At 40.9% G+C, this 27864-nt stretch overlaps 1 protein-coding gene across 1 annotated transcript in view; it reads right to left on the bottom strand.

Annotated features, from left to right (window-relative positions):
- Nucleotides 1-27864, bottom strand: part of FREM3 (FRAS1 related extracellular matrix 3) — a 77375-nt gene that overhangs the window by 2930 nt on the left and 46581 nt on the right. The window contains exons 7-21 of the mRNA XM_033160821.1: nt 16487-16636; nt 15181-15390; nt 14527-14724; nt 13484-13648; nt 12746-12928; nt 11521-11651; nt 10638-10796; nt 9358-9661; nt 8200-8331; nt 7504-7835; nt 4856-5048; nt 4350-4454; nt 4014-4141; nt 2783-2917; nt 973-1099 (exon numbers count right to left, since the gene is read on the bottom strand). Of these exons, the coding sequence (XP_033016712.1) occupies nt 973-1099; nt 2783-2917; nt 4014-4141; nt 4350-4454; nt 4856-5048; nt 7504-7835; nt 8200-8331; nt 9358-9661; nt 10638-10796; nt 11521-11651; nt 12746-12928; nt 13484-13648; nt 14527-14724; nt 15181-15390; nt 16487-16636 (2652 nt within the window). The remainder of the gene's footprint in view (nt 1-972; nt 1100-2782; nt 2918-4013; nt 4142-4349; nt 4455-4855; nt 5049-7503; nt 7836-8199; nt 8332-9357; nt 9662-10637; nt 10797-11520; nt 11652-12745; nt 12929-13483; nt 13649-14526; nt 14725-15180; nt 15391-16486; nt 16637-27864) is intronic.

Below are 27864 nucleotides of genomic sequence, written 5' to 3'. Positions count from 1 at the left end.
TGCCCCCCCACTTGTTAACTGGACTATTTGCATCTCGTAACTCCACTTAAATATTGCTCTTGCACAGAATTTGAAATGTGCAGAATTAAGCATTCTGAGAATCTTATTTTGTACATATGCAAATTTTTAGGCTTCTGGTCAGTAAAGTTGGACTTTAAAATGTGCAAGTGATGTCTGCTACGAAGAAACCAGAGCAGAAAAGGAAGTGGTGCTTCAAGGTACTACTCCTTGTCCCCATGTCAAGCAGCATAAAATTGTTCATAATAAAGCAATTGTGCTCAATTTGCATGGATGTACACAATGGTGCTAACCTTACTTGGTTAGCAAAGTAACTTTGCAATCAGGGTGGTAGAATCAGGCTTTCACTTACTGTGCTGACTAATGTTAAAGTGAATTTGCACAAGCTTATCTTGCTAAATGACTTCACATCAATCCTAGTTAAGCGTTCTCTTTACTGTTCTCAGAGATACAACCATCTTGTCAAGACTTGTTGAGTGCAACCCCACTTTTCCTCACTAGGGGGCAACCCATATCCAACTCACAAGCCCAGGGGGTTCAGCATAATGGATGTTAATTAAGTACTGATTAAACAGATGGTTTTGTTTTCCTAGCAACAGTTTGAGTAGGCAACGCATTATGAATCCTACTTTCTAATAGCAATTTCATTCAGGGACACTTTGTTCAATAACTTTCAAACTCAAGAAATTGTTCTTAAATACAACCACCCTTTAAAACACCCTTGAAGCCTAACCAGTTATTTTTCCTGGTAACTTTTATTAAAGCACCTTCTTCCTTCAAAATACACCTCCTTTTTCTATTCCCTTTTCACATTCTCAACTATGAAATTATAGCATTAGTCAAAGGTAGAGAATAATATTAAGAAGAAAGAACATTAATTGATCCTAACAGGATGCTAAAAGTAGCATCATGCCAGCATCTATATGTAAAGAGTAAAGCTATTTTTTATTTTGCCTTCTGTGAATGCAACATCTGTTCCTTCTCCAAATCCCATGGAGCCATCAGATAGCCAGAGGTCCTTCTTCGACAACAGGAACATTTGGGTGTTTAGACTGAATTCAGCTGCTACCGGGTCACTGACCTATATAAAAAGAAAAAGAATCACTGTTTAGTTTCTCAATTTCAGTTCTCTCTGATGCTTGCTCAACATCAGCTTGCTTGCTTTAGCCCTTCAAATTTAAAACGGCTAATACTGTTTTAAATGTGTATTTTATATTTAACTTTAGTAATTTTTCTTTTGAAATCTTTGAAATAATATTTTAGTTTCCTGTTAATTATGTTGCTTTGACTGTATACTTGAATTTATTTTGTAATGTTTTATTCTGGATTGCTTTATCTGATGTTTTAATGTAGGCATAAACCACTTTGAGATTTTTCTTCTTAAAAATATAAAGTGGTATAGAAATGAAAATAACAACAACAACCTCTTTGCACAAGAGCAGAGTCTGTGCAAGTAGACTGAATCCATTAACCCATTTATTAGAAGAAACACACTTTAATCAGAAAGTTTTATTCATAATATAGTGCAGAAGTCTTGAAAACCTGAGTGAGACCAGTGGTCCACCTAGGCTTGTATTATCTATGCTGAACAGCAGTAACTTCTCAAGACTCGGGCTAAGATCATTCCCATCACTTCATTACTTGATTCCTTTAACTGGTGATTTGGGCATTGATCCTGGGGCCTTCTACACATAAACCACTACTAATGAATTATGCCTCTTTTCTTCCCATTCATTAGGCTCGGTATAGCTTTTAAATCTTGGCTGATCCCTCCCATCTTATGGCACATCCAGAAGAAGGATTTTGGGCCAAACACTCACAAACCACTAAAGGACTGTGCTAGTTTTGATGCTCAATGCAGCTGGTTAAAAATGAGAGACCAAGGACCAGCAAGACACCATCAGTGGTACAGTCCAAATCAGTTACTACAATGCAGCCCTCTTGTGCTAGCTAGTAGCTCTTCACTGAAGTGCCCTCTCTTCTACTTCGAGTGGAAAGGGATATGGAACTGCTGCCCAAAGTGGTGGGCATGTCAAATGAGCTCCACTCTTTCCCTGTAACCATCCACAATCCTTCCCAGCCAAGTGATATGGAGAAGACACAGGGAAACATAGCATTGATGTTTAGGGAAGTTTTTAATCTATGACATTTTAATGTATTTTAATATTTGTTGGAAGCTGCCCAGAGTGGCTTGGGGGACCTAGCCAGATGGGTGGGGTACAAATAAAATAATAATAATAATAATATTAATAATTGACATCATACACAGATAAGTGTGCCTAAATTATGGGGAGAGAGAAAAATAACTTGGCACAGGGCTGTGATTTTCAAGGGCAGGCTTGACTCAAGCGGGACATCAAATTCCACACCCAGGTTTAGCACTACGGTCAATGGTAAAGAAGACTGGTTGTATCTAATAGCGGCTTAGTGCAAGGAGAACCATGGCAAAATGGGGTGCCTTGTCTGGTGCTTTGGCTAGCTCAAAGTCACCATTGGATACAGCCCACTTTAAACATCTGTAAATTTAAACACTAATTCTGCTCCCCACCCCAAGTTGGTGGATTTTAAAATATTCAGGACCAGCTCTTCTAAGTCAGTGGAAAATAAAAATACTGTGTGTAAAACTAGTTCAGACTCTACTGCTGATGAGCTGCACAAGTAAACAATTTAGTTCAATTTAATTGCCAAGGGAGTGTGCATGATGTGCCAGATAAATGCAGTCAAAATACTTTGTTGAGAGCATTAAACACAAGAGAGGTTTTACCTGCTGGAACCTGATGTCTAGATCAAAGGTGATTGGTTCCCGGGGGCTACAAATGACAGGCTGGGTATATTCTTGGCTGGGTGCAGCAATACAGGGGATAAGTTTCACAGTGTAAGTACCCGAATAGTCACGTACCTACAATAAGGGGTGCAAGATCAGAATATGAATAGTTTTTGTTTAAAAGTGCTTTAGTTTAATACATGCACACACAAATATAACAACAAAAAGATACTACATTTGTCAATGGACTCTTCAGCATAATACTGCTTCACTTGGCTGTTTTACTTCATCTGTATTTGGGCATCTACTTTTTAAGAATCATGGGGGGTGCTTCTGAGCAGAGCACCAGCTGTTTCTACTCAGCAGCTGACTGACTGATTCTGACACCCACCCACATCATGCAACTCTTCTTGTTTTCCTACAATCCTAAAGTGCAACCCCACTGAACTCAATGGGATGTACTTCTGAGTAAACATGCTTAGGGCTGGATATGCTTAGGATTCAAGAAAGGGCTTAAAAGATTGGTGTTCGTTTCTGTCTGTATCCAGAGCTGGCAGGTATTTTATATTTTAATTAAGGTGAAAACATTATTATGGCTTTCCTTCTAGCAGTAAGAATCACAGGTGCCTGAAGTTCTCATTCGAAACCAATGGTGAGGCTGACATATCTTTGGTATATAAAACTTCCACTATCTCATCATTTATTTGCATTTCGCTTTTCTCCCCCAAAAGGAAGCTCAAAGTAGCTTACAACATAAAAAACCCAAATACATACAAAGCAAAGGACCCCATACCCAAAAAATCTGAAAATAAAATAACTACAATAAGTCTATATTATAAACTTTACATTCAATACTTAAGAAAACACCAGTTCAGCTAATAAAGAATAAAAAGTACTGATGATTTTTTTTTGGAATTGAGAAAATTGTACATTCCAGATTCCAAGAGGCACTGTGTGAATTGGGCATAACTTTCTCCATAGTTAGTGCCCAGCAGGGGACACTGTAATGGTGTTGAATTTGGAGGAGTGATGTCCATACACGTAATTAGACATGAAACTTGCTGGGTAGCAAAATGCTGGACAAAATACACAGATGTGTTGGTATTGGAGAACACACAATCTATCAGCTTAACCAATCATAGAGTTGTAAGAACAATGTATTATGTAACAGGCACAACTCTCCCTGCCCCCCTCGAAAGGTACTACAGAAAACTGCATTGTTGGCACTCACAGCAAAATCTGAGACAAATTTCCATTGCTGCATAGGCTGGTGGAAGGTTTGTTCACTTTGAGAAAGGCTGAGTGTAAATGTGAGGCCAGGGTGATCAGCAGACATCACCATTGACGACAAAGAAGTACCTGTCAAGGAAAAGGACACATTTTCATGATGGAATGAATGTTGCCATCCAGCACACAGTGGCATACAAGGGCTCCTTATGATTTATGAAAAGAAATATTTCACTACTCTTTGATCACAAAAAGCAAAACAAAATCTCCACCAAAAAGAATAAGGAGAATTATTAAGATGTATTGCATACCTAAGGTATAAACAAAAAGCTAATCTTACCTTGGTGGGACATTACAAATTGCCCTCTGAACCGAATCTCAGTCCTGAAGTAGACGACAAGCCTCCCTTCATCATTGATCTGCATGCTGGTTGGGTAGAGGGAGCCTAAATTCAAACAACCATTGCCATTACTATATACAAAAAGGTATTAAAGCTTGTAGCATTTGAGAATATCAGATGCTACGTACATCCCAGTTTTACTGTGATTTTCAGATGGTTTGATTTCAGTGAAATAACTATTTGCAAACATGGGGTACGAATCTCCTCTGGGCCAAATTTTCATGTTTCCCCGCCAAAACAATATACTGGTACAATTTTGGAGGAGCACATAGAGAGTGCTGAAGGTGATGAATAAATTATTTGTAATAATAATAAAAAGTAAAATGTACTAAACATTGTAAACCCAGGGGCAGGGGCTGCCATTATTGATCTTTGTGAGCCATTCTGGAAACTATTTCAGCTGAAAAGTGAAATGCTTCAATTAAATAAGAACTGAACAAAATCACCTTGGAGTTCAGCTTCTGGTGGGCTTCCTATGCCGTCCTTCCAAAGAATGGCAGTATCATACACAAAGGTGAGCCTGAGCTCAGACTGCAAGTCAAAGTGCTGCCAGCCTCCAACAGCAGCCGGGGAATGGAAGACGTAGGAGACATACAGGGGCACTCGCAGAGTCACATAAGACTGGACCAGATTTAACACCTGCAAAACACCATAGTATTTGGTTATGCTATGTTCAGATTGCATCCTGAGAAGTCAATTTCACAACCATTCTGGGAATGGTATTAAGTCTCATCCTCATTCCGTCCTGAGTTGCTGAGTTTGACAGATGTTCTGAGTGTGTGTATGTACATGTTGGCTCCTGAACAAACTTCTCTGGCTTTGATTAGAAATCCACTTTGACACTTTATGAATGAATTGCAGCTTGTGTTGAAGTGTGAGAGAACGAAGCACGGATCAAATCCAAGCCGGCAGGCAGGCAAGCACTCTTGCTGGCTTCTGAGATGCAACCCTGGCAAAGAACAGAAACACCCTGGAATTGACTTGACAGTCATCCCAAAGTGTAATCTGGAGTTACAGCTAAGTCCCTATTATAGGATTAAGTTGATACTAACAGTCTCACTATCTGCATTCCGGTCCAACTTTCAGGAAGTGAATGGGTAATGATTAAGCTCTTGTTCAGTGAAATGGTCATTTCAAGGAACAACAAAGCATATAGTTTGGGGAAGTTAAACTGAAGCTTGCTCCCCATTTCCCCTTTACTTAACTTTCAGCACTGATAACAATTCACATGGCAGTTAAGAAATGGGCCAGTCAAAAGTCCAGACATCTTTTAATTGTGTGTAAGCAGCACATAAAGGATGTGGGTGGCACTGTGGGTTAAACCACAGAGCCTAGGACTTGCTGATCAGAATGTCGGCAGTCCGAATCCCCACAACGGGGTGAGCTCCCGTTGTTTGGTCCCTGCTCCTGCCAATCTAGCAGTTCAAAAGCATGTCAAAGTGCAAGTAGATAAATAGGTACCGCTCCAGCGGGAAAGTAAACGGCGTTTCTGTGCACTGCTCTGGTTTGCCAGAGGCTGCTTAGTCATGTTGGCCACATGACCCAGAAGCTGTACGCCGGCTCCCTCGGCCAATAAAGCGAGATGAGCGCCACAAACCCAGAGTCGTCCGCAACTGGACCTAATGGTCAGGGGTCCCTTTACCTTTACTTTTAAGCAGCACCTAAATGGAAATCTTTGCTTCTCTCTCTGAAAGTGGCTTCACATGTATTTCATGGCAAAGGGGCTTTTGAAATTCAAGGGACAAGGGCTTATGTGGTGAAAAGTTTATGTCCTTCACACAAAAATCCAACATACACATATAGCATGCAACTTCTAGTGCTGCACAGTTTAAAAGATGATCATGTATGCTCACTAATGAGCATCATGTTATGGTCCTACTGTTTAACTTAATTGCATATGAAATAGAACGTGCCTGCCTCTGAGTCTGGGAATCCTTTGTGAAAGTCCAAGCCTTGTTGCTAAGCAGCTTCAAGCTACAAGATCCTAAACCCTTGTGTGTGTTCTCTAGAGGTGCTGCTAGAGGAGGGAGGCTGAGTTAATGAGCAGAGTCCAGTTGGGGGGGGGAGGCTGGGCAGAGGGGACTAACAGGGGAGTATATGCATTTGGAAACAACCAACTGCTGAACTACATACAGAACTATTTTGCTACAACTGTCACGAATTTTAAAGATAGGGCAGGGAAACCACTAGAAACCTTTGTGTGTGGTACAGTATGAACCAACATGACTGCACAAGCGAGTTTTCAACACTTCATTTTGCTTTGCTTAGAGTTTTACAATAATAGTTGGTTTCAATACAAGATGCTGAGTTACCTGTCAGCTTTGACTAATCAGGGGAATGTTGTAAAGATTTAAGTTGTGAATGAGTCAGCTTAAAGATAGATGAGATCCATCATTCATTAAATTTCTGTGTCTGTATTAGTGAATACTGTGTCTGTATTAGTGCAAATCAGTATATCCTTGCCTTGTCAGGAGCACACTGTGTGCCAGACCTCACTCTTGCCTGCCCAGCAAGTGACTGGGATGTCCATGTCACTGCAGGGCTGTTTACGCAGTGAGCTCCCATGCCACATCCATCTTGGTTACTGAGGTGAGCAGTGTTCGTCATAAATCAAATAGTGTTTCTAATGAGGTCATGCAAAGTATTTGAGAGTCACTGCACATGACTGCCATGCTGTTTGTGGCAGTTTCTTGGAGCCCAGCAAATGGGAATGCTAGACTGTGGAAGAAGCAAAACCTACATTTGGCCACTATTCCTGATCTTCTTGACTATTTGTATTCTCTTGAAATGTTGCCACTGTAGGCCCTTTGCTGGTCTTGGGTCCCAGGCAAATGCCTGATTTTGCCACCTTCGGGAGTCAGTCCTGAATGGAGATGCTGAAAGTTGAAGCTTTCTGGGATTTTTGCAAGCAGATAATGTGCATGGCCATTGAGATACGGCCCCTCCCGGATTTGCAAATTATCACAGACCTTTGTCTTTGTATAAAGGCAGCTTCCCAAGTTCCCATGCTGAAAACTCAAGTGCATGCAACTGGGCATAATGCTAGCATTTTCTTTTCAGTTTCATAGGCTTGCTTTTCATGCATGCAGCATACCTGACCATCTGTGCCAATGGAGCCACTGCAATCAGTCAGCAGTTCTGACATGTCATAGTAGCTGTTAAACTCCCACAGGCAGGCCTCCAGATTGAGGTTACGGTAGAAACGCAAGGTCTTGGCAGATCGCACAGCGCTGCTGTACTGGTAGGGTGAAGTTTCTCCAATCACTTCTGGGTTCTTGGTGTCCTCTGTGATGAATCCGTAAGTTGTCTCAATTTCGTTATAATCCAAGAGGTTTGAGCACTTGTGATTGCCTACACGAGTGCCATCAGGACTAAGAGTCAGCTCAAAGTTGGACAAAGGTCTAGTTGATATAACTGGCAACATCCCTGAAAATAGAACATGCAAGAAGAGCCATATAAAGCAACCTGTTTTGCACAGTAGACAACCAGATGCCCATGAGAATCCCACAAGCAGGGACAAAGCCGTTCTCCCGTTCTTCCCTAACAACTGGTACATTCAGAAGCAGGATAGCATCACAACTAGCACCACTGGTAGCCTTATCTCCATGAATTTTAAACCCATTTAAGTTGGTGGTCACCATCCCACCTTGACATATTAAATCCAAGTGTTTAACTATTAGCTGTGTGAATAAGTACCTCCTCTTTATTTGTTATTAATCATTTGTTATGTGATTGTGCTGAATCAGTGTAATTGTTCAGTATTAATCAAATGCACGTGTCTGGTACTTACCATCCATATGAGGCATTGTAACTGTTAATTTGATCAGGTTGGAATAGTCAGGATCATCAGGACCTGTGTAACGTATTCTGGCTGAGAAAGGTTCTGCTCCGACTGTTCCTGGTATACGGGGCTGACACAAGCCTACGTGGAAAAGGGCAAAAGGTTGATTGAAAACAAAGAGAGTAATTCTGCTTTGTCTTTCCTTGGAAGAACCAAATTTAAAAATGCTGATACTTTAAAAACACATGTAATCTTATGGTTGACATAATATACTCTTGATCCGATTGAGAAGCCAACTCTACAGGGCACAGCCCCAGTTTACTTGAGTAGTAGCGGCAGGGCCACTTTCTCTTCCATGTGGCACCACCCCCAATTCGATAGGACAGGAACCAGTGTGGGATGAAGCTTTCCTCTACCTCCACGGGAAATATAGAAGCTATAATATGCATCACAAAAGCCAATCCCATTTGGGATTGGCGCCATCTTGGTCTCTCATTCACAGGAACTGCTGTATGGACTGAGATTGCCCTTTTATTTCACTTCCTGATGATGAAACTAAGTTATATTGGGCCTGTGCCTGTTCCCCACCTACCCACAGGTATGATCCATATATGATTAGAATGTCCAGTTCCAGCAGGTTGCAGAGCAGACATGTGAGAGCAGAGCTCTCCTTGCTTTGATTATGGAACTTGCCTATTTTATAGTTTCAGCTGCAAGATGTAAGGAAACCTTTGGTGGAAGTGCAAAATATAACAGGACAAAATACATGATGGGCTACAACCAAGGTTTGCCCTCTGGTTTACAGCTTGTAGTTCAGCAGGGGAAATGAAACATGAGCCAGGGGTTGGATGACATGCTCAGTCAAACCATGGCTTGGCTCAGCACATTGGCAAAATGGCCGTAACATCCCTGTGTGCAATGTCACTGATTTCCATAGCCTTTCCACCCATTTCATTAAGGTGAAAGCACTATAGGAAGCAAGCATATACTATACAACTATGCAGAGGATGAGAACCTCAGGACTGAATCTGATCCCCTACATCCCGTGCTTCACATCCACTGTCTGTGTCCTTGAACTTTAAAAAGCCCTTTGAAACAAACATCTATTTCAGCTTCACAAAAGCCACTTGATTTTATTTCATTCATGAAGACTTTCCGCTTCCTTACCTTCTCCTCTGTTTATTGTGTAAATTGGGCTCAGTAATTCTAAACCCACATCTCCATTGGCATTGACAGCACGTGCTGCACACTGGACCCTTGAACCGGCCTGGAAATATATGGAGTCCAAGGCAATGGACTTGGTGTTGGTGAAGAAAGTGTTGGAGTCCACTTCTCGCATGGGACTGGTAACCCCATCACTGCCACTTGGAGCGCTGACAAGCCAGCGATACGAGGTCAGCGTGTCATTGATGTTTTCAGCAGCACAAATAGACCCAGTCTTGTCATAATCTGAATATTTGGGGTTGCATGCCTGAAGTTAAATAGAAACATACAATAAATCCACTGAGTTATATCTAAACTTGCTCCGGGAAAGTAAATAATTCAGATCAAATTCTGAGTAAAATGTATTTTTCCTCGTGTTGCATTAGTATTTAACGACCCCCCCCCCCCCGCTACTGGTTTAATCACCACAGGCACTGCATTTTAGTTTCATAATAATTGAGGAACTGAATCTTAATGTATGTGGCATCCAAAATTAACCATCTCACACTGTGGAAAGCCTTCAGTTTATCAAAGCTCAGATGCCTCCTTGGAAGGAAAAGAAAGGTGTATCATATAATATATGTAAATCATACCATGCATTAGCTAAAGTCAGAAAAAAGGCAGGAAGTGAAGTTCATTTTTTCTTGTGCTTTCATCCAATTGTGAGCCAGGGCTGAAAAGTTTAATAAGTTTAAACTGGCCTCAGTTTCCCAAAACATAAAAGTAAGAACCTGGATAGGATACAACCTCATTGAGTGGTACTGACCATCTTACTATATTTTTACCTCAGTTCCCTATCTGTAAAATGGGAGTAAAAGTGACTCATCTCACAGGCATGCAAAATGAAGATAATAATATGCTCTGAAAACTAAAACTGCTATAAAATGCCAAATATCAGTTCTCAAGAAATAAGATGTGTAATTCTAAGTATTGAAATTGAATGCATGCCTTAAGCCTCCAGGAGAGCTAAGGAGATCATAGAATCACAGTCATAGAACTGTAGAGTTGGAAGGGATCCCGAATGTCATCTAGTCCAACCCCCTGCAATGCAGGAATCTCAACTGAAGCATCCATGACAGATGGCCATCCAACCTCTGCTTAAAAACCTCCAAGGAAGGAGAGGCCACCAACTCCCAAGGGAGTCCATGCCACTGTTTTACACATCCAGAAAGCATTCACTTCCCAGCTAGTAGCAGACCTTTAGAAAATATAATCTGGAGAAGAGCTGGCAGAGCAGAGCGTACCGTTACACACACAACAGGGTAGCCAGTTGGAGGCTGGGGGTTTCCTTTGCTTTTAGCAGTGTCGTCATACAGCAAGAGTGAGACAACCTGGGGCACAGCTGGGAAAGTCACATCTGCCACACTGTCCATTTCTTCAATGTACACAATAGCTTTGTTCACCTGAAAGGGGAAGCAGAAAAGAAGGTTCCATCTGCAAGGGGACCCAAAAGCATGCTGCTTCTACTGTAAACGTTTATACTGCAACGTTTGCAAGATTGAGCAGAAAAGTTCCTTTCCACTGGAGTAAGGAAACATTTGGATCCACCCTATGTCTGTTACAATATATCTTTTTTAAAAATGCACTACTCTAACTCATACAGGATACAATTTCCAAAACTTTTAATAAAAACAAACAAACAAACAAACAAACAAACAAACAAACAAACAAACAAACAGCCAGGTGACTTCAGATGGCTGTTTGTATGTGAAAGAAGTTCTGCCACAAAATAGATAATGTTTGAGCGCAGATTAGGCACATAATAAAAATAGGTATTTTTCATTGAGGGTTCAACTAGGTACAATTAGATTGTATTTGGACACATTTCTCAAATAGCACCTGGGGCGAGGATTTTAAATCAGGTGAAAGGGAAAAGGATGAAACTTCCTTCAGTGTCACAGTTCTGTTTAGATTTCAGGTCCTGTGTATCTGATACCAAAGGGTTTTTTTTGTTTTTTGTTTTTTAAACCAAGAGACCTGATCCTAGGCTTCCAGTCTAGTTTGGTCCTCAAAATTGGCATCTAAGGAAGTCAAAGAACAGCGACACTTTTATTTGTTGCTGTTTCTGAATCATCATGATCAAAAGCAATTGTGTCCACAACTAACCAAAAATGACCTAGTTCTTACCTGTGTCTCAGCTACCATATTCTCATCTGGTTTCAAGTGCACTGTGAATGCTTCACGCATTTCTCTCACTCCATCATACAAAACTTCAACCTCGACAAAGTGCTCTGTTTCTCCTTCTTTGAATTCAATATCTGAAATGAAGATATATTATAGAAAGAACTAAACTTTCCCTCTCCAGTCATCAGCAAAGTTAGGCTAGGTTCCAAAAGGCAACAGTCTTGGCTCCTTACACACCGTGTCAAATTCATGTTGGGCACCTGGCTGGCAGAAAACCAGCTGCTAAAAACCAAGCAAAATACCTAGTACTAGTACGAATAGTCTAGGGGTGTTCAATGTTGTCAAAGGAGGTTAGCAGTGGCTAAAGGCACCCTTTCTCAGTTTTGGCTGTTGTGCCAGATTCCAGACAGGGATCAGATGACCACAGGGATCCATGCACTGGTAACCTAAGGATTGGACTGTTGTAATAAACACTATGTAGGGCTGCCCTTAAGGTTGGTCTGTAAGCTTTAGCTCATGGGTAGGCAAACTAAGGCTCGGGGGCGGATCCGGCCAAATTGCCTTTTAAATCCGGCCTGCAGATGGTCCAGGAATCATCATGGTTTTACATGAGTAGAATGTGTGCTTTTATTTAAAATGCATCTCTGGGTTATTTGTGGGGCATAGGAATTCGTTCATTTTTTTATTCCCCCCCCCAAAAAAAATAGTCCGGCCCCCCACAAGGTCTGAGGGACAGTGGACCGCCCCCTGCTGAAAAAGTTTGCTGACCCCTGCTTTAGCTTGTGTAAAATGCAGCAGTTGGGTTGCTAACAGGAGCAGCCTACTTTGATTATGAAATATCTCTGCTAAATAAGCAGAACTAGTTGCCAATTTGCTACTGAGTCAAGCTTAAGTGTCTGTTGCTGACTTAAAAAAAAACACTTAACAATCTGGTCAGTGGAGGAAATACCTGCATCCATATAGACCACCCAGGCTACTGAAATTCTCAGGGTGGTGCCCTCTTGGTTTGTACCACAGGCTGCGAACTACCTCTGGTGGTGACTAACGGAAGAGAAAGGCACTCTGCTGTATTTTAATTTGCATTCAACTGAGCTAATTTATAATGTGTTTTCACTGGTTTAAAATTCTAATTTGCATTCATATGAAAGGTGGTGTGTGTGTGTGTGTGTGTGTGTGTAAATAAATAACATTTACTGTAATTTTTCTAAGATCCAGAGGAAAGCCTCACCATCAGACATTGGATTATAGTCTTCTCCAGAGGTAGCTGAACCATCTTTAGTATGGATTCTCACAATCGAAACTTTGGAACTGTCCCCCACACGCAAGACTGGAATCTTTACAACTGCAATCTCCCCAGGCTCTTGAGGTTCTTGAATGCTATATTTGATTTCGGAGAACTTAATCACTGGTTCTGCAAGAGAACTGAAAAACATCACTCTCTCCTATTTAATAATTTTATTTATACATAGGCAGAACTGTCTGAAGGATACATGTAGGATTGTATCCTTAGTGCTTATAGGGTGTCTCTAGCGATGAACAACAAAAAATGTGCACACAAAGCCATCAAACAACACCAGGGGAAAAGAAAAGAAAAGCAAGGAGCTGTATGTCAGGACAGCAACAAAGAACATGGAAATAAAATTAATTCACCTATACACCCCGCACCCCCTTTTCATTTTCTTGTTTTATCTTGTTTCAGCTATTGGATTAAGCTTTCTTTACATTTTAAAATCACCAATATTCACTTGCGGGAGTGTACGGGTATGGTTTTTTTTTAGTAACATGATATTTCTTCAACAAAAATTGATTGTACTACTGGGAACAATGCTATTTTTACACAAGCAATAAAAAAAAACTGTACTTGAATGCAGGGCATATGAGAAAATAAACTAATGCTTTGTTCCATTTAATCCCACACCTTTGAACTGACAATATGTAATGAGTATGAAGTGGCTCATAAACTCACTGTCTTCTTCATCTTTAATCTTCACCAAAGTTTCTTTTTGTTCCCCAACAGAGGCACCAAATGTTGAAGTGCTTTTAGGTGTTCCAAGCACCAGTCTGAACTCTTCCTCCTCTTCATAGATGGCATCATCTTCAAGGACCACCACACACGGCTTCTCAATCTCTCCTGCAGGAGGCAAAACACCAGATTAGCTGACATAAATATTTTGGGTAGCACCTACAATCTAACTCCACTTTCCAAATTAAATACAAGTATATGCTGGGTTGTCTCCAATGTTGTGCAAGAAAAATTCAGCTCACGCTATAGAACATTATCTTCCCCTCCACTGGTGTGAATATTGAACATTAAGGACTACAGTAGAGGGGAATTGCCCAGAATGTAATTCACTGACTTCACATTGCAGCCTCTCTTTGAAGCTCCTTTGAACCTTCAAAAAATGATTTAATATTTGGATATTAATTTCCCAACAACAAAACTGAGCTGAATATTTAATCTGAAGCAAGCACAACTGAATTCAATGGGATTTACTCCCTGGTATGTGCATGTCTAGGATTGCAGATTTAGGGCCTCTTTAGACTAGCAGGGTTTTTTTTTTTGTAACATGTCACTAACACAATAGCAGTGCGCTAGTAGTGGATTTATATTGGGCCACTTAATTTTGCTTTCCGGGATGTTCTGTGATGCTTCCTCACTGCTGTCGCATTATTGGCATCTGGAGGAGTGCTCTTGCAGTGCAGCACAACAGGAGCAGGACAAAGCAACATCATTTGTGGTATAGGTTGCAGTTTTTCCATCAGAAAGGTACAGAACATGCAACGACTGGAACTTGAAACTGCAAATATCACTGGAAGAAGGATTTTGTCTAACTGCCCTGGTATAAGATACTGTCATGAATGCACAATAAAAAAGAAGCCTGGAACAACCCTTAGTTGCTACAAACTTTTGTCAGCTATAATTAAAAACAAGCCTTTTCATGATAATTTTTGAAAATGCAATAGCTTCCTTGCAAGGGAAACTCTTGCTTTCTAAGAATGAGACCTTACCTGGGAGGAAGACCACTACAGAGTCATCAGTGTTTGGTCTCTCTTCATAGTCCATCATAACCTGGGCAGAGCCTTGGCGGGTGTAGCAGCGGACTGTAGATTTATGATTAACATCACCACTACGGTAAATTATAGCTGCCAGTTGCCCATCTTTTTCATTCACTGTGTATACAGGTTCCTTGAATTGGACTTTGGGTACTAGTGGGGGGAAAGCATTCCAGCATCATGAGTTAGTCTTTTTATATCTCACTATGATCTCCATATGATTCAGATTAATATGGGGCCATTTTCATGGTAATTCATCACCATTGTCTTACATTCATACTGGGAAAAAGTTAAAACATTAAGTTCATATCAACAGTTACACAGGATTTGTTGTTGTTCAGTCGTTCAGTCGTGTCCGACTCTTCGTGACCCCATGGACCAGATTACTGATGTGCATATACGTGTGCATAATATAATTAGGTGTGTGTGTGTGTGTGCTGGGAGCACGAATGTGGAAATCGCAACAGTTCCTATGCATGTTTACTTGGAAGTAAGCCACACTGTGTTCAATGGGACTTAATAAATGTGTTTAGGATTGCAGCCACAAACAACTTTCCCCTTAGTGAATTTTCTAGGCCATTGAAAGGTTGTAGAATCCATAGCACTTACAATCAGTGATGGTATCATTGATGAAAATGGTAGTTTTGCTTGGTTCCCCAAGCACTGCATTCATGGGCATTCGGAGAACAAGTTCAAACTTTTCTGGTCCCTCAAGTACAGGCTGTCCTAAATCATCCAAGATGGTCACACGGAAGGTCTGCATATTTACACCAGGTACAAAATCCAGGTTTCGGCTGATGCCAACGTAATCAACTCCAGCTACATAAGAAGCAAGAGGGACTATTTAGAATCACATCCATTAGATTTTACAACTGTCTTATTAAATTAATATTTATTTTATTCACAGAATTATAGAATTGTAGAGTTGGAAGGGATCCCGAGGGTCGTCTGGGCCAACTCCCTGCTTTGCAGGAATCTCAACTAAATCATACATGACAGGGGACCACCCAACCTCTGCTTAAAAAGCTACAAGGAGAGTCCACCACTTCTTGTGGATGTCTGTTCCACTGTCAAATAGCTCCTACCATCAGAAAAGTCTTCTTGATGTTTCATTAGAATCTCCTCTCATGTAACTTGGAAGCCATTGATTCGGGTCCTACGCTCCAGAGTGGGAGAAAAGAAGCCTGCTCCATCTTCCATCTTTAGTTATATGAAGACGGCCATGGTCTCTCCTCCGTCTCCTCTTTCCAAAGCTAAACATACCCAACTCTCTCAACTGTTCTTCATAGGGCTTGGTTTTAAGTGCTCATAGACCAGCCGTTTAATTATCTGTTTTAGGACATTTCCTGGAATCAACATTAAGCTGACTGGTTGGTCACCTGAGCCTTACCTGAGTCTTCTTTCACCCCGCTTTTGAAGATGGGGATGACATTTGCCTGCCTCCACTCTGCAGGTACCTCATTTATTTTCCAATAATTCTCAAAGATTATAGAAAAGAGGCTGATATTACATCTGCAAGCTCTTTAGTAGCTTTTAGTGCAGCTCATTAACAATTATTAACCATTACATTTGTTTTTAGCAAATCAGATTTTTGTCTTATTATTATTCTTAGGTTAGTTGGATTAAACAAATTAAATTCTTCAGTTGTACTCTAAAAATAAAAACATTATGTTGTCTTATAGTTTTGCCCATAATTCCACACTCTGGAATCACAGTGTCTGAAGGAAACTGTTGGGGAGTATTGTGGGCAGCTATATATTGAAAATTTGTGCTGAGATTTTCCTGGGGAAATCTGCATATGTCTGAATAATGCACAATGCAAATGTATCTAGACTTAAAGATGACATCTGCACAGGGAAGAGATCAATGTTGAGATACAGCACATTAGTAACACCTCTTGGAAAAATTAATTCACCTTCTGCAGATAATGGTTCTGTTTTCCTGGAGCGCACAGTGACAGTGGCTGCTTTAGACAGGTCAGTTCCAGTTCTCCAAACACGAACTTCGATGTGGCCAGCACTCTCAGCCACATGATATTCTGTGTCACCAAAGTAAAAAGCGGGTTCTAGATGCAGAAGATAAAAAGGAGAAAAGAGATAAGAGCTCATCAGTTTCCCAAAAGACAGCAATCAGGTAACAAACCTGTAACTTGCAAACAAATGGATCAACAGGGCAATCCTTTTAGGGAAATCTCTTGTAAGTAAAGTGAGTTAGAACTACACAACCAAAGGAACAAAATGAAGTTAACTGATTTTTTTAAAAACTGATTTTTGGCAATTAACAAAAATTGTTGTCAAAATAGAGCCCTTTATTTACTATACACATGGTATTATTCTTCATTCCTCAAAGTGAAAGACTTGCCTTTTATCGGGGTGAATCCCGAATGTTACAAATCAGGTCAGGGAAAAGGCCAGCGTGAAAATGGGCTTAAGTAGTCACCCCATTGTTTAGTGTAAGAGATCAAACATCACAAGACTGACTGAAACTAGCCCTAATTTAGCAGCTCAGCACATTAATTATCTTGGCAGGTGGATGGGGAATGTCTTCGTTTTCAGTTAAAAGCAATTTCGTTATACTTTATCTAACACAGTGAATATAGCAGGATTTGGACTTGGTTTTTAAATTGATATTCTGCTTAGTTCCAATACAGCTCCTCTATCTTCATACAGACAACAATTGTGTCAGTCTTGTTTGAGGATGCTTACTTTGGTTTTCCTAGCCTGAAGCACTCTAAAAACCTTTAAAATTGATTTAACTGGTAATCGGGTATTAAAAAATAAAGTATATATTTTGCAGGCAACAGCAGCTCTGAAGTACTGCCCCAGTCACCCACAGAGAGTGTGTCTGGAAACAATACTCTCTGTAAAGTCACACATTCACTTTTCATCTCACTCTGCTATGACTGCCTGGCTCGCACCTCAATATTTAGGCACTGTTATGCACGAAGAGGGGATATTTCCAGGGGTGGCAGCAGGGGGGACGAGACTGTGGACAAACCCACAGATACTGGACAACTGCAGGAGATGGAACGTGTCTTAGGCTAACTGTTTGCACAACACAGCATTTCGCCATAGGCAGCTGGTTCAGCTGTGAGCTGACCACCCAGGAGGCAATAATGGCAAAGAATGCCAAGCCAGCTCCTCACCAACTGGAGTTCGCTTGTCAGTAGATACTTAAATAAAACATGGGGAGGGGACACTTTCACCAAACTTAGGGTGCTTCTTGACAGGAGCTGAATATTACAAATGGGAGATGTCACCAATTATAACTGGCGACAGGCTTACTTTAAATTTACCGGTAATTGGATTTTCTGAAGAAAGCATAAATCTGGATTAAATGGGGGGTGAGAATACAGGCTAGCACTTTGCTGCAGATTTTGTGTGTATAATGATAAAAAAACACAGCTCTAAATCCCACAATAAACATACAGTACATCGGGAAGCACACATAGTTTAAATGTTTATAAACCTGCTTCCATGGTTGATGCTTATACTCTTTACAGATCCAATAGATGCTCTTCCAGGCACAGTGATAATATTGGCTAGGTGTTAACAGCTGCCCGGACTAGAACCAGCAGCTTTCATAGAACCATAGAAGGGACCCTGAGGGCCATTTGATCTAACCCCCTGCAATGCAGGTATCTTTTGCCCAACATGGGGTTCAAACCCACCACCCTGAGATTGAGAGCCTCATGCTCTACCAAGTGAGCTATCCACAGGGCTCTGTGCAGCTGCCCTGTGTAGTGAGCTGTCAGCTCCAGGACCTGAGTAACTTGACCACACCCACCCAAGCTCAACATTGCACTCTTTTTGTTTGGACAGGGACCTTCCCTGAGCATCAAGGTCTTCCTGGTGTTCCCCACCAAACCCTGCATTCCTTGTCTCTGACTGCTGGCATTGTTCCTGAGATCCAATTCCTAACTTGGTCACTCAGGTCTGACTTCTTGGGTCAGTTCTTGGCTTCCGGATCACCTCTGACAACTGCTTTCAGCTCAGCCTTGACCCAAGTCATAATATGAGACAATCCAGTTCTCTCACAAAAAGTATAAAGAAAATGTTCCTTACATCCTATCAGATCAATGAGGTCTGTCACATTGTGAAGATGGAAAAGGAAATACCTAAACTCTAATTGCAGACCTTACCTGTTCAGCACACCTAAGTTTGCTGGTGGGATATAAAACCGTCCCTGCCCAACAATGCTATGATTAGTGGTGCTAACACATTCACAATATTAGTGCCAATTTGGGTGAGAAAAATACTACCAATTTGCCTCACTGGATATTTTGCCTATCTCCAAGTGAACTGTTCGCAATATTTAGCTTCCTGTGATTTAGCAAACCGTGCAAGGGACATAATAAGAAATCAGAGGCAAAGGAATTGCTAGTTTCAAACACTGATAAGCAGCTTCAAACCATATTGCAAATTGCAATGAACAGCTGTTGGTATATAAATATGTCTGTGTTTCTGTTGCTATGCACATATGCTGTGAGATATTTATGTTGCACATATTTTCATTTGTGCAGCCTTCGGCAATTAAGATCCATGCCATAAATACATTTCAGAATAAATATATTTATATAAATATTTGTGGGCACAGGGCCAGATCCTGATCTCACTCTCAGATCATTCTCCCAAATGGAAGCTCCCTCCCAGCATTTGCATTAGTGTAACTGTAATGAAGCACCTGCACATAATATCTAAAGCTTACGAGTACAATCCCCTATTTTCAACCCCCGCCCCCTGTGGTGTACCAATCACAAGAGAGACCAAGCCATAATAGGATATAGTAGAAGAAGCACAAAATAATAGAAGTGTAGAGTTTGAAGGGACCCTGAGGGCCACGTAAGTCTAACTTCCTGCAATGTAGGAATCTCAATTAGATCATACATGACAGATGGCCACCCAACCTTGCAAGTGTGGTCAAGACATCATGATGCAGGAAAAAAACCAGTTTCTTTTGTTTTGTATATACTGTTTGTCCACCACAGCACTGCCACTGGTGCAACTTCTATTCCTTTTAGTGGGGCTGTCCTGGGACGCTCACTGTAAGCACCACTAGGAAACAATGGCGGCTCAATAGTAACAGTTCCTCTTGTTTAATGAATTAAGCACAAAGTGTGCATGCCTCAGTGTACAGTTTGTGCACAGAAATTAAAAAGAGCAGCACAGGAGCAATTATATAGCATCCTCAAAATTTTAATAAAATATAGTTACTCTTCCCATTCATACAAAAATTAATTAGAAGACTACTAAACAGACATGACTGGAGACCTTCAGAACATGACCCTAGTCACGCCTCAGTTATTACAGGGATTTAATCACTTGTCTCTGAAATATAATCCACTCTTGCTAGATGGACCTGAACACACTGCCAGCAAGCTTTGAGGCGGAACCCACTAACAACTGGAAGAGAACAGAGGCCTATCTAACATATATCCTCTTCTCTCTTGGCAAAACAACCCATGTAGCTAGAGCTACACCCCAGTCAGAAGAAAAATATGTGCTTTTCCTGTTCTTCATTTTCCATCTCTACCAAGCAAAACCAATAATGCAAAATAAATAAAGCAAGGATATTTTACAACAAGGTAGTCCAGTAACAATGAAGTTCATTTTCTTATGGCAGTAAAATATTCCACATGAACTTATTCTGGCCATGGTATCTCTAGAACAATCTTTCAAAGACAGGCCATTGCAAATAGGATAAATAATAACAGCCTTTAAAGACTTTCCTTGCTCAACAATTTCCTTAAGTAGGTGGTCAGATTGTGAAACAATTGCCACTAATGCCTTAATGAGCACACATCCAACAGCAGGAATGGTGTCAGAAGGAGCAGAGACCAACAGACGGAGGTTGCTTTTGTAATTTAGTACTCACTCTTCTCCTCTGCCTCTAGCAAAGCTTGGGACTCTGCTATACAGCTACAAATTAAACGTTTTAAGTGTGCTGCAAAGTGCATTATACAAATGTGACACTAGATGGTGATGGTGAGCTATGGCGAATTGAATATGTTTTTACAAAATTTTCACAGCGTTTTTATGCTTCTAGATTCCACCTTGTTTGGAAGGGAACACCTGTATGGAATCAGAAACATTAACCCTATGCAAGATTTGATACTGTTTATATGCATATATAAATATACAATGTTATATTTTGATTTTAAAAACAAGCTATTCTAAACACATTTTCAAACGTTTCTTTATGAGGAAATTTATCAGCTAATAACAATGTTTGTAAATTAAAAAGAAAAAAAACCTGTAAAAAGTTACACTGCTCTGAAATATGTGAGCTAATGAAGCAGCAACTATATCAAATAAGGTAATGCCTTTCGCCTAAAATCCTTTTATTTACTTAGTATCAGCCACAAATAAATACAGTTTCTTAAGGTAACCCAACACTTTTTTTTATGGCAGTGAAATCTTCTGAGCCAATGGTTAATTTAAAATCTATTTCTGTTTTCCTCAAAGAAGACTTTACAGTGTTTGCTCAGGCTATCTGGATAACCTTGTTGTTCCCTTGATTATTTAAAAACACAAGCACTGGACCCGAAACCTGTTCTACCTGCCATGCCACTTAAACATTCCTGTAGCAGAGAACCATGGTAAGATTTCCGCTTCCTTATAAAATCACAAGTTGTTTGCATCTGTGTCTTCAAAGCTCATTACTGTACAACTGGATCCTTTGTTCAGCTACACATGATCAGAAGGCATGCTTCTGAAGAACAAGAAAATAACACAGAACCCACAGTTTACTATTAGTGTATTATCAAGGGCTTGCTGCAAATGCCATATTATTCAGCCGTATCTAGAAAACCAAGATCAAAGGATTAGCTTTTTGTCTTGTCTTACCTGTTTATGAAGCTTTTTTTTTTAAAGGAATCACCAACAGTTGGCACCTGTGATGTTACAGATCAACAGGTCACTGATTACCTTTGAAATTCAATTTAAGCATTTCCTTTATCAAGCACATGCCTTACTTAAAAGAATTTAATGCAGAACATACATGAATATACTGACAGAACCTTTGGTCTGCTGTCCTTGCAAGAGTATAAATATTCCTGCATCACCAATACGCAGAACTCCAGTTGGATCAATTATTTATACAGGTATACCTCATTTTATAGCACTCCACTTTACTGCTCTTCAAAAATATTGTGAGGTTTTTTAACAACAACAAATCGAAGGGCTTGGAGACAAGGATGCAGGAGCCTGTCCCTGCTGCAAAGCAACTCCTGCTGCACCTTACAAGGACATGGGTGCAGCTGCAGGCAAGACCCTGCATCAGAAAAAAAGATTATGACTTGCTGAAGGCTCAAGTGATGGTTAGTATTGTTTAGCATTAAAGTATTTTTCAAATTAAGGCATGTACATTGTTTTTGTAAAACGTAATGCTATTGCACATTTAACAGACCACAGTATAATGCAAACCTAACTTTGATATGCAATGGGAAACAAAAAAAAACAAAAATGTGTTACTCGCTTTATTGCATTATTTGCTTTATTGCAGTGGCCTGAAGTGAACTCACAATATATCTGAGGTATGCCTGCACTGACTTTAGCCTAGACACCTTTAACTTACTCTAGTTTCTGGCCCCATCAACTGTTCATCAGGGACAAATGGAGACCCTTGCATGCAGCCCATAGAATTGATACTCATGGTTTCCTGACCAGTTTTTTAGGCTCTTGTCCTGCAATATACCCATTAGGCTGGGGAAGGGGGGGAGAGAAGCTAAATGGTGCATACTGTACAAAGGTATAAAACTTACTGTGTGCTTTCCCCTCCTGCAGGTCAAGCCCAGATTTCTATCACCTTGACAGCACATTTGAGAGTGGGGTGCAATGAATCATGATTCAGCAGCCTGTTTTGATCATTCTTGATACTTTAGAAATGTTTAAAAAACACTGCACGTGCATTTATAAAATCAAAAGTATATTCATGACTTTTAAAAAACAAAAACAGAAGTACAGTGGTACCTTGGTTTAAGAACTGCTTAGTTTATGAACAACTTGGATTAAGAATGCTGCAAACCCAGAAGTAGGTGTTTTGGTTTGGGAACTTTGCCTTGGAAGCAGAACATGTTCCGCTTCCTGTTGAGTGTGTTCCATTTGTAAATTGAGTCCCCTGCTGCTATGGGAAAGCACGCCTTGGTTTAAGAACGCTTTGGTTTAAGAACAGACTTCTGGAACGGATTAAGTTCGGAAACCAAGATACCACTGTAACAATTATAGTATGTTTATAGTATCACCGATTTCCTGTCAACCTTCACAATGCAGAGCCAGTTTCTGCTGTGAACACACAAAAGTGGCTTCCTCTGAGATCTGTCCAGGAGAGCAGGTTGGCAGCACATCGCTCCCAGAGTCCCAGAAACTAAGTCCTTCCACAGTCTAATGCCCCACAGTGTGCGTTGCTGCACATTGTCAAAATGAAAGACGACAACAAAACTCAAAGAAACTAGGACTTAAAGAGTGCTCCCTAACTTAAAAAAACCAATGCCATGCTGTATATATACCAATAGCAAACACATTCTCCAAGTGTGAGTCTTCATGCAGCTCAAACATGCAAGAGGAAGGTATCATGTTTGAACAAAAATCCTAAAGGGGTGCGGGTAGATTGCAGCTTATTCCTCACAGGGCTTCAGTTCCCAGCAACCTTAACAAATTATGGTCCCCCAGTTTCAGGGGTGTGAGAGTTAAATGTACGGTGTGTGCACACAGCCATTTCTCACTTCTGTGTTGACCCCCACAAGGAGTCATTAGATGCTTGGGAAACAGGATAAATTTTGGGATCTTGGGAGCAACTGCTGCCATTGTTTAGGGCTCCTTTCCCTGCATTCAGCAGCCCTCAATTTGAAACGCATTGAAATGGCATAATAGGATCAGTGGCAATACTGAACAGCCCAGCTTAACAATCCGGTGTTAATAATGGATAGAGATCTCACATCTGAATTTCTATATGATTTCCTACTTAGATGTCAAGGTCCATCAAATCCAAATATACTGTTTTCCTGCCCAGATAGAGCAAAGAAACATGATATTCCAAGCATTTTAATCTTCACTTTAAATTTAGTTTTTATTCAAGGTTGGGTTTTTTTACCACTTAATATTATCTCTTTCAAGCTCTAATACCAGATTTACAGAAAGGAAATACTATGTATAATTACTTTATTGTTGAGTGAATGACAGATGGGTATCAGATAGTGATCTCTCTGAATTACAGTATTGTCTTCTCTCAGAACAATTTTTTTTCTCTCCCTCAGCCACCACTCAGACACTATATGGAAATAATTGTAGTTCTATAGCTTTCTCTCCTTCAATAAACCTTACAACATTAGTTAGGTGATAACAGTTGAATTTATTTCTCTTTCTGTCGCAGAACTGATAGGCCCAGAAAAAATATCAAGCCATACACAGTTTTGTAGATTTCACCAACATACCGTATTTTTTGCTCCATAAGACGCACTTTTTTCCTCCTAAAAAGTAAGGGGAAATGCCTGTGCGTCTTATGGAGCGAATGGTGGTCCCTGGAGCTGAATTGCCCAGGGGCCAAAAGCAGATTGTGCTTTTTATTTTACAAAGAGAAAAGGGAGTGTTGAAAGGACCCGCTCAGCAGCTGATCAGCAGGAGATCGGGAGAGAGATAAGAGTCCCCGGCTCCCTTTCAGCCCCGCCCTCCTTTGTTGAATGTGCTGCAGAGGGAGGTTGTTTGTTTCCCCAGGACATGTGACTGGCTGATTAGATTATCTGTCTGAAAACAGTAGAAATGGCTCCCTTTCCTTAAGATTTTTCAGAAATGTGAGTTAAACCCCATAAAAATGGGGCTTTTCCTCTTTGCTTTTCCCCCTTTGCAAAAGGAGCTTTGCTTTTCCCCCTTTGCAAAAAAAGCTGCAAAACCTTTAGCTGATCCTCAAAACAAAAACAAAAAAACCCCCTAGGGCTTTTCCCTTTGCAAAAAAAAGCTGCAAAACTTTTAGCTGATTCTCAAAAAAGGCCTTTTGCCTTTGCAAAAACAGCAGCAAAACCTTTAGCTGATTCTCCAAAAAAAACACCCCAAAACCCCAGGGCTTTTCCCTTTGCAAAACTTTTAGCTGATCCTCAAAAACAAAACAAAAAACAAAACAAAACAGGGCTTTTAGAGGAGGAAAACCAGAAAAATATTTTTTTTCTTGTTTCCTCCTCTAAAAATGAGGTGCGCCCTATGGTCCGGAGCGTCCTATGGAGCGAAAAATACGGTAATGCAGCACAATGATCGCTCCTACACATCAAATGGGGGGGGGGCAAGTTTGCATGGTCGTGCGCAGCCCCTTGAGCTCCTGGGCGACACCTGGTAGTTTGGACTGGCTGCGCCTTCCCCCAGGAGGGATACCTGGGGTCTCTGCCTACCCCAGTTAAGCGCCCAATCCCGCCTGGGGGAGGCGTTGCCAGGGGATTGGCCAAGTAAGGAGAAGGACTACCTAGCCCACACAATAGAAGGTATCTTACCAGGAAGCAGCAGCCTGCTTTGCACCATGATCCAGTGTGGAACAGGGCAGAAGGTGTTTTCCCAGGCCAGAGCGACTCCAAACTGGCCTCACGCTGGCCTGGGAAGTGGATGCTAGCCTGCCCAACATCTTGCCAATCACAGCCAGGCTGGATGCAGGGCTCTACCCAGGGGGCGGTCCCAACTGAGCCAAAAGGTTTCACTCTAGTCCGCTTCTGGGGTATTTAAACCTGGCCTGCCTCAATAATGAAAAGGTAATTTACAACGTTCATTCATTGTTCCTCCTTGTTCCAGCCAGTTTTTGTCAACCTGGTACCCTCTACTCTCATCAGCCCCCAGCAACATGGAACCACGTCAATAAAGGCTGGACTTGACTAACACAAAGAAGAAAACTGCAGTGAACTTTGTAAATAATACCTCTAGTGGAATGTATATTTATACTGCTTTAAACAATCTTAAAGTTTATTTTACTGACAATATCTGTGCACAAATCTCATCATAATGGATTTGTAAAATGTCACCGCCACAAAAAAAATCTTTGATAAATACTTTATGATAAATTTCTGTATTTATCTATAAACATTGCCATGAAATACATTTTTCCTTATCCAAAGTTCTGCTCTCTTTTCTAACACCACCTAATCTGTCAAGCTAATAATTACATTCTGTTGTTCAGTTTTCCAAATTAATTATCCAATTTAAATTATTTTCCCTCTGTTCTCAATACTGACATGCAAGACTAATTTGCAGATCACACTAAACTATGTTTAGCAAGATGTGCACAAGCAGGGATTGACGTGCCATGACTTTAGGGCTCATGTCCCCATCCATGCACAGTGAGGAGGAGTTTGGCCGTTTTAAGTTTCACTTGTAAAGTTGGCTTGTTGTGTTGTTCAGGTCAGGGATTGTGGTTCACAACAAACAAGCCAGTTTCGGAAACCACGGTTTGAAGTTTTGAAACTGACCAGAGTTAGTTTTAAGCCAAGAGCCCTTGTCCCGATGACATTTCAAGTTGAGCTTCAGAGGAAGAGGAAAGCTGCTCAAGGCTTCTCCCAACTGCATGAGGCTCCAAGGCATGCTGTGACTTCATGTGTCACTAAACCATGGTTTAGAAAGATGTGCAAACTGAGAATTGGCGGCGCTGTGGTCTAAACCACTGAGCCTAGGACTTGCCAATCGGAAGGTCGGCAGTTCGAATCCCTGCGACGGGGTGAGCTCCCATTGCTCGGTTCCTGCTCCTGCCACCCTAGCAGTTTGAAAGCACATCAAAGTGCAAGTAGATAAATAGATAACGCTCTGGCAGGAAGGTAAACGGCGTTTCCATGCGCTGCTCTGGTTCGCCTGAAGCGGCTTAGTCATGTTGGCCACATGACCTGGAAGCTGTACGCCGGCTCCCTCGGCCAGTGAAGTGAGATGAGCGCCGCCACCCCAGAGTCATCCACAACTGGACCTAATGGTCAGGGGTCCCTTTACCTTTACCTTGCCAAGGAGAAAGTGGGCAGCCTTACTTCCTCTACAGCATAAAGTATCTATATATTTAACTATTAATTTATAACATCTCTATTTTGTAACATTATTGCCCTTAAAATAAAAAAAAACCCTCTTTAGTTTCCAGACTCATTCCTTTGAATACTACATAGTTAACATAAATCTTATTCCCAATCTTTGCTGTTTTTATGTTTGAAATAATATGCAAGTGGAGAAAAAAAACTACTTTCTAGTATGAATTATAGTGGCATGAATAGTATGCATAATTAATTTGATCTTCATTTAAGATTTGCCAAATACATGTCATTTCTTAGCTGGAAATGTTGGAACACCTTAGGAAGATGTGCACAACTTGAATACTAATTTGATTTGTCTAATTTTTCATTTATCATTCATTAAAATCTTCTGCCACTATTAATTTTCCCTCCCTCCACTTATCTGCATTTCTAACTAATCTCTCTGTTACTTTGTGTGTGAACAGACTAATATTCACATCTTTTTTTAACAGTCAAAATGTACACTTCATGAAGTCCTTTACTTGAAAGATCTAACAACTCTTGCCACAAGTAAAAAAAAAAATATCGAAGTTTTCTCCTTTTAAAGAAAATGTGATGTCGGAAAGGTATGATAAGTACAGATAAACCCTTTGCTGCAAGTTTTAGATGATAAAAAGGGCTATTGCTACTCTATGCTTTGATATCCATTTCTGAAATGTTATCCTCTATAATAAAGTGCAAGTGTCTCTGCGTCCAGTCCCTGTGTCCGTGGGATTGTGCTACTGCGCATGTGCCCCACGGACAGCCATTGGAACTTGGAGCGCAGAGACTTCGGGCGGCCGGGCAAAACTGTTGAAGCGGCAGGTGTGTGCGTGCACGCGGCGGGTGCGCGCTCGCGTGGACTTACTTCTAAGCGGCAGCGGCCGTTACAAGTGGCGGCGGGCGAGCGATGTCAAGCGAGAGCTGCTCGTTTGTTAGGGAAAAAAACGAGATAAGCGAGAGCCGCTCAGTCAGCTCTGCGCATGTCCCCGACGTTGCTAGGGCAACAGTTTGACCACATATGTTCTAGCGCCCATTAATTTAACGGGGTTAATGTACTGGTTACTATATATTTGGGTTACTTCCTATTTCCAACCCTTCTGTTAGTTTTGTCAGTCTTGATATCTTCATTGCGTTTGGTCTAACACAATACGTAAGCAAATCTTCCAAGTATGCTAGCATATTGCCACTTTCCATACTTCTAATCCAAAGATCATTTCCTAGTTTTGTACCATAACCTTATCCCCTGTTCCTTTTCCCATATAAGATCTTTTTCAAGCAGCCTGAAGGTCTCATCT

Source organism: Lacerta agilis, chromosome 9, assembly GCF_009819535.1.
Source record: "Lacerta agilis isolate rLacAgi1 chromosome 9, rLacAgi1.pri, whole genome shotgun sequence".
Lineage (NCBI taxonomy): Eukaryota > Metazoa > Chordata > Lepidosauria > Squamata > Lacertidae > Lacerta > Lacerta agilis.
The sequence above is the reverse complement of the archived record's forward strand: the minus strand, read 5'-3'. Positions and strand labels throughout refer to the sequence as shown.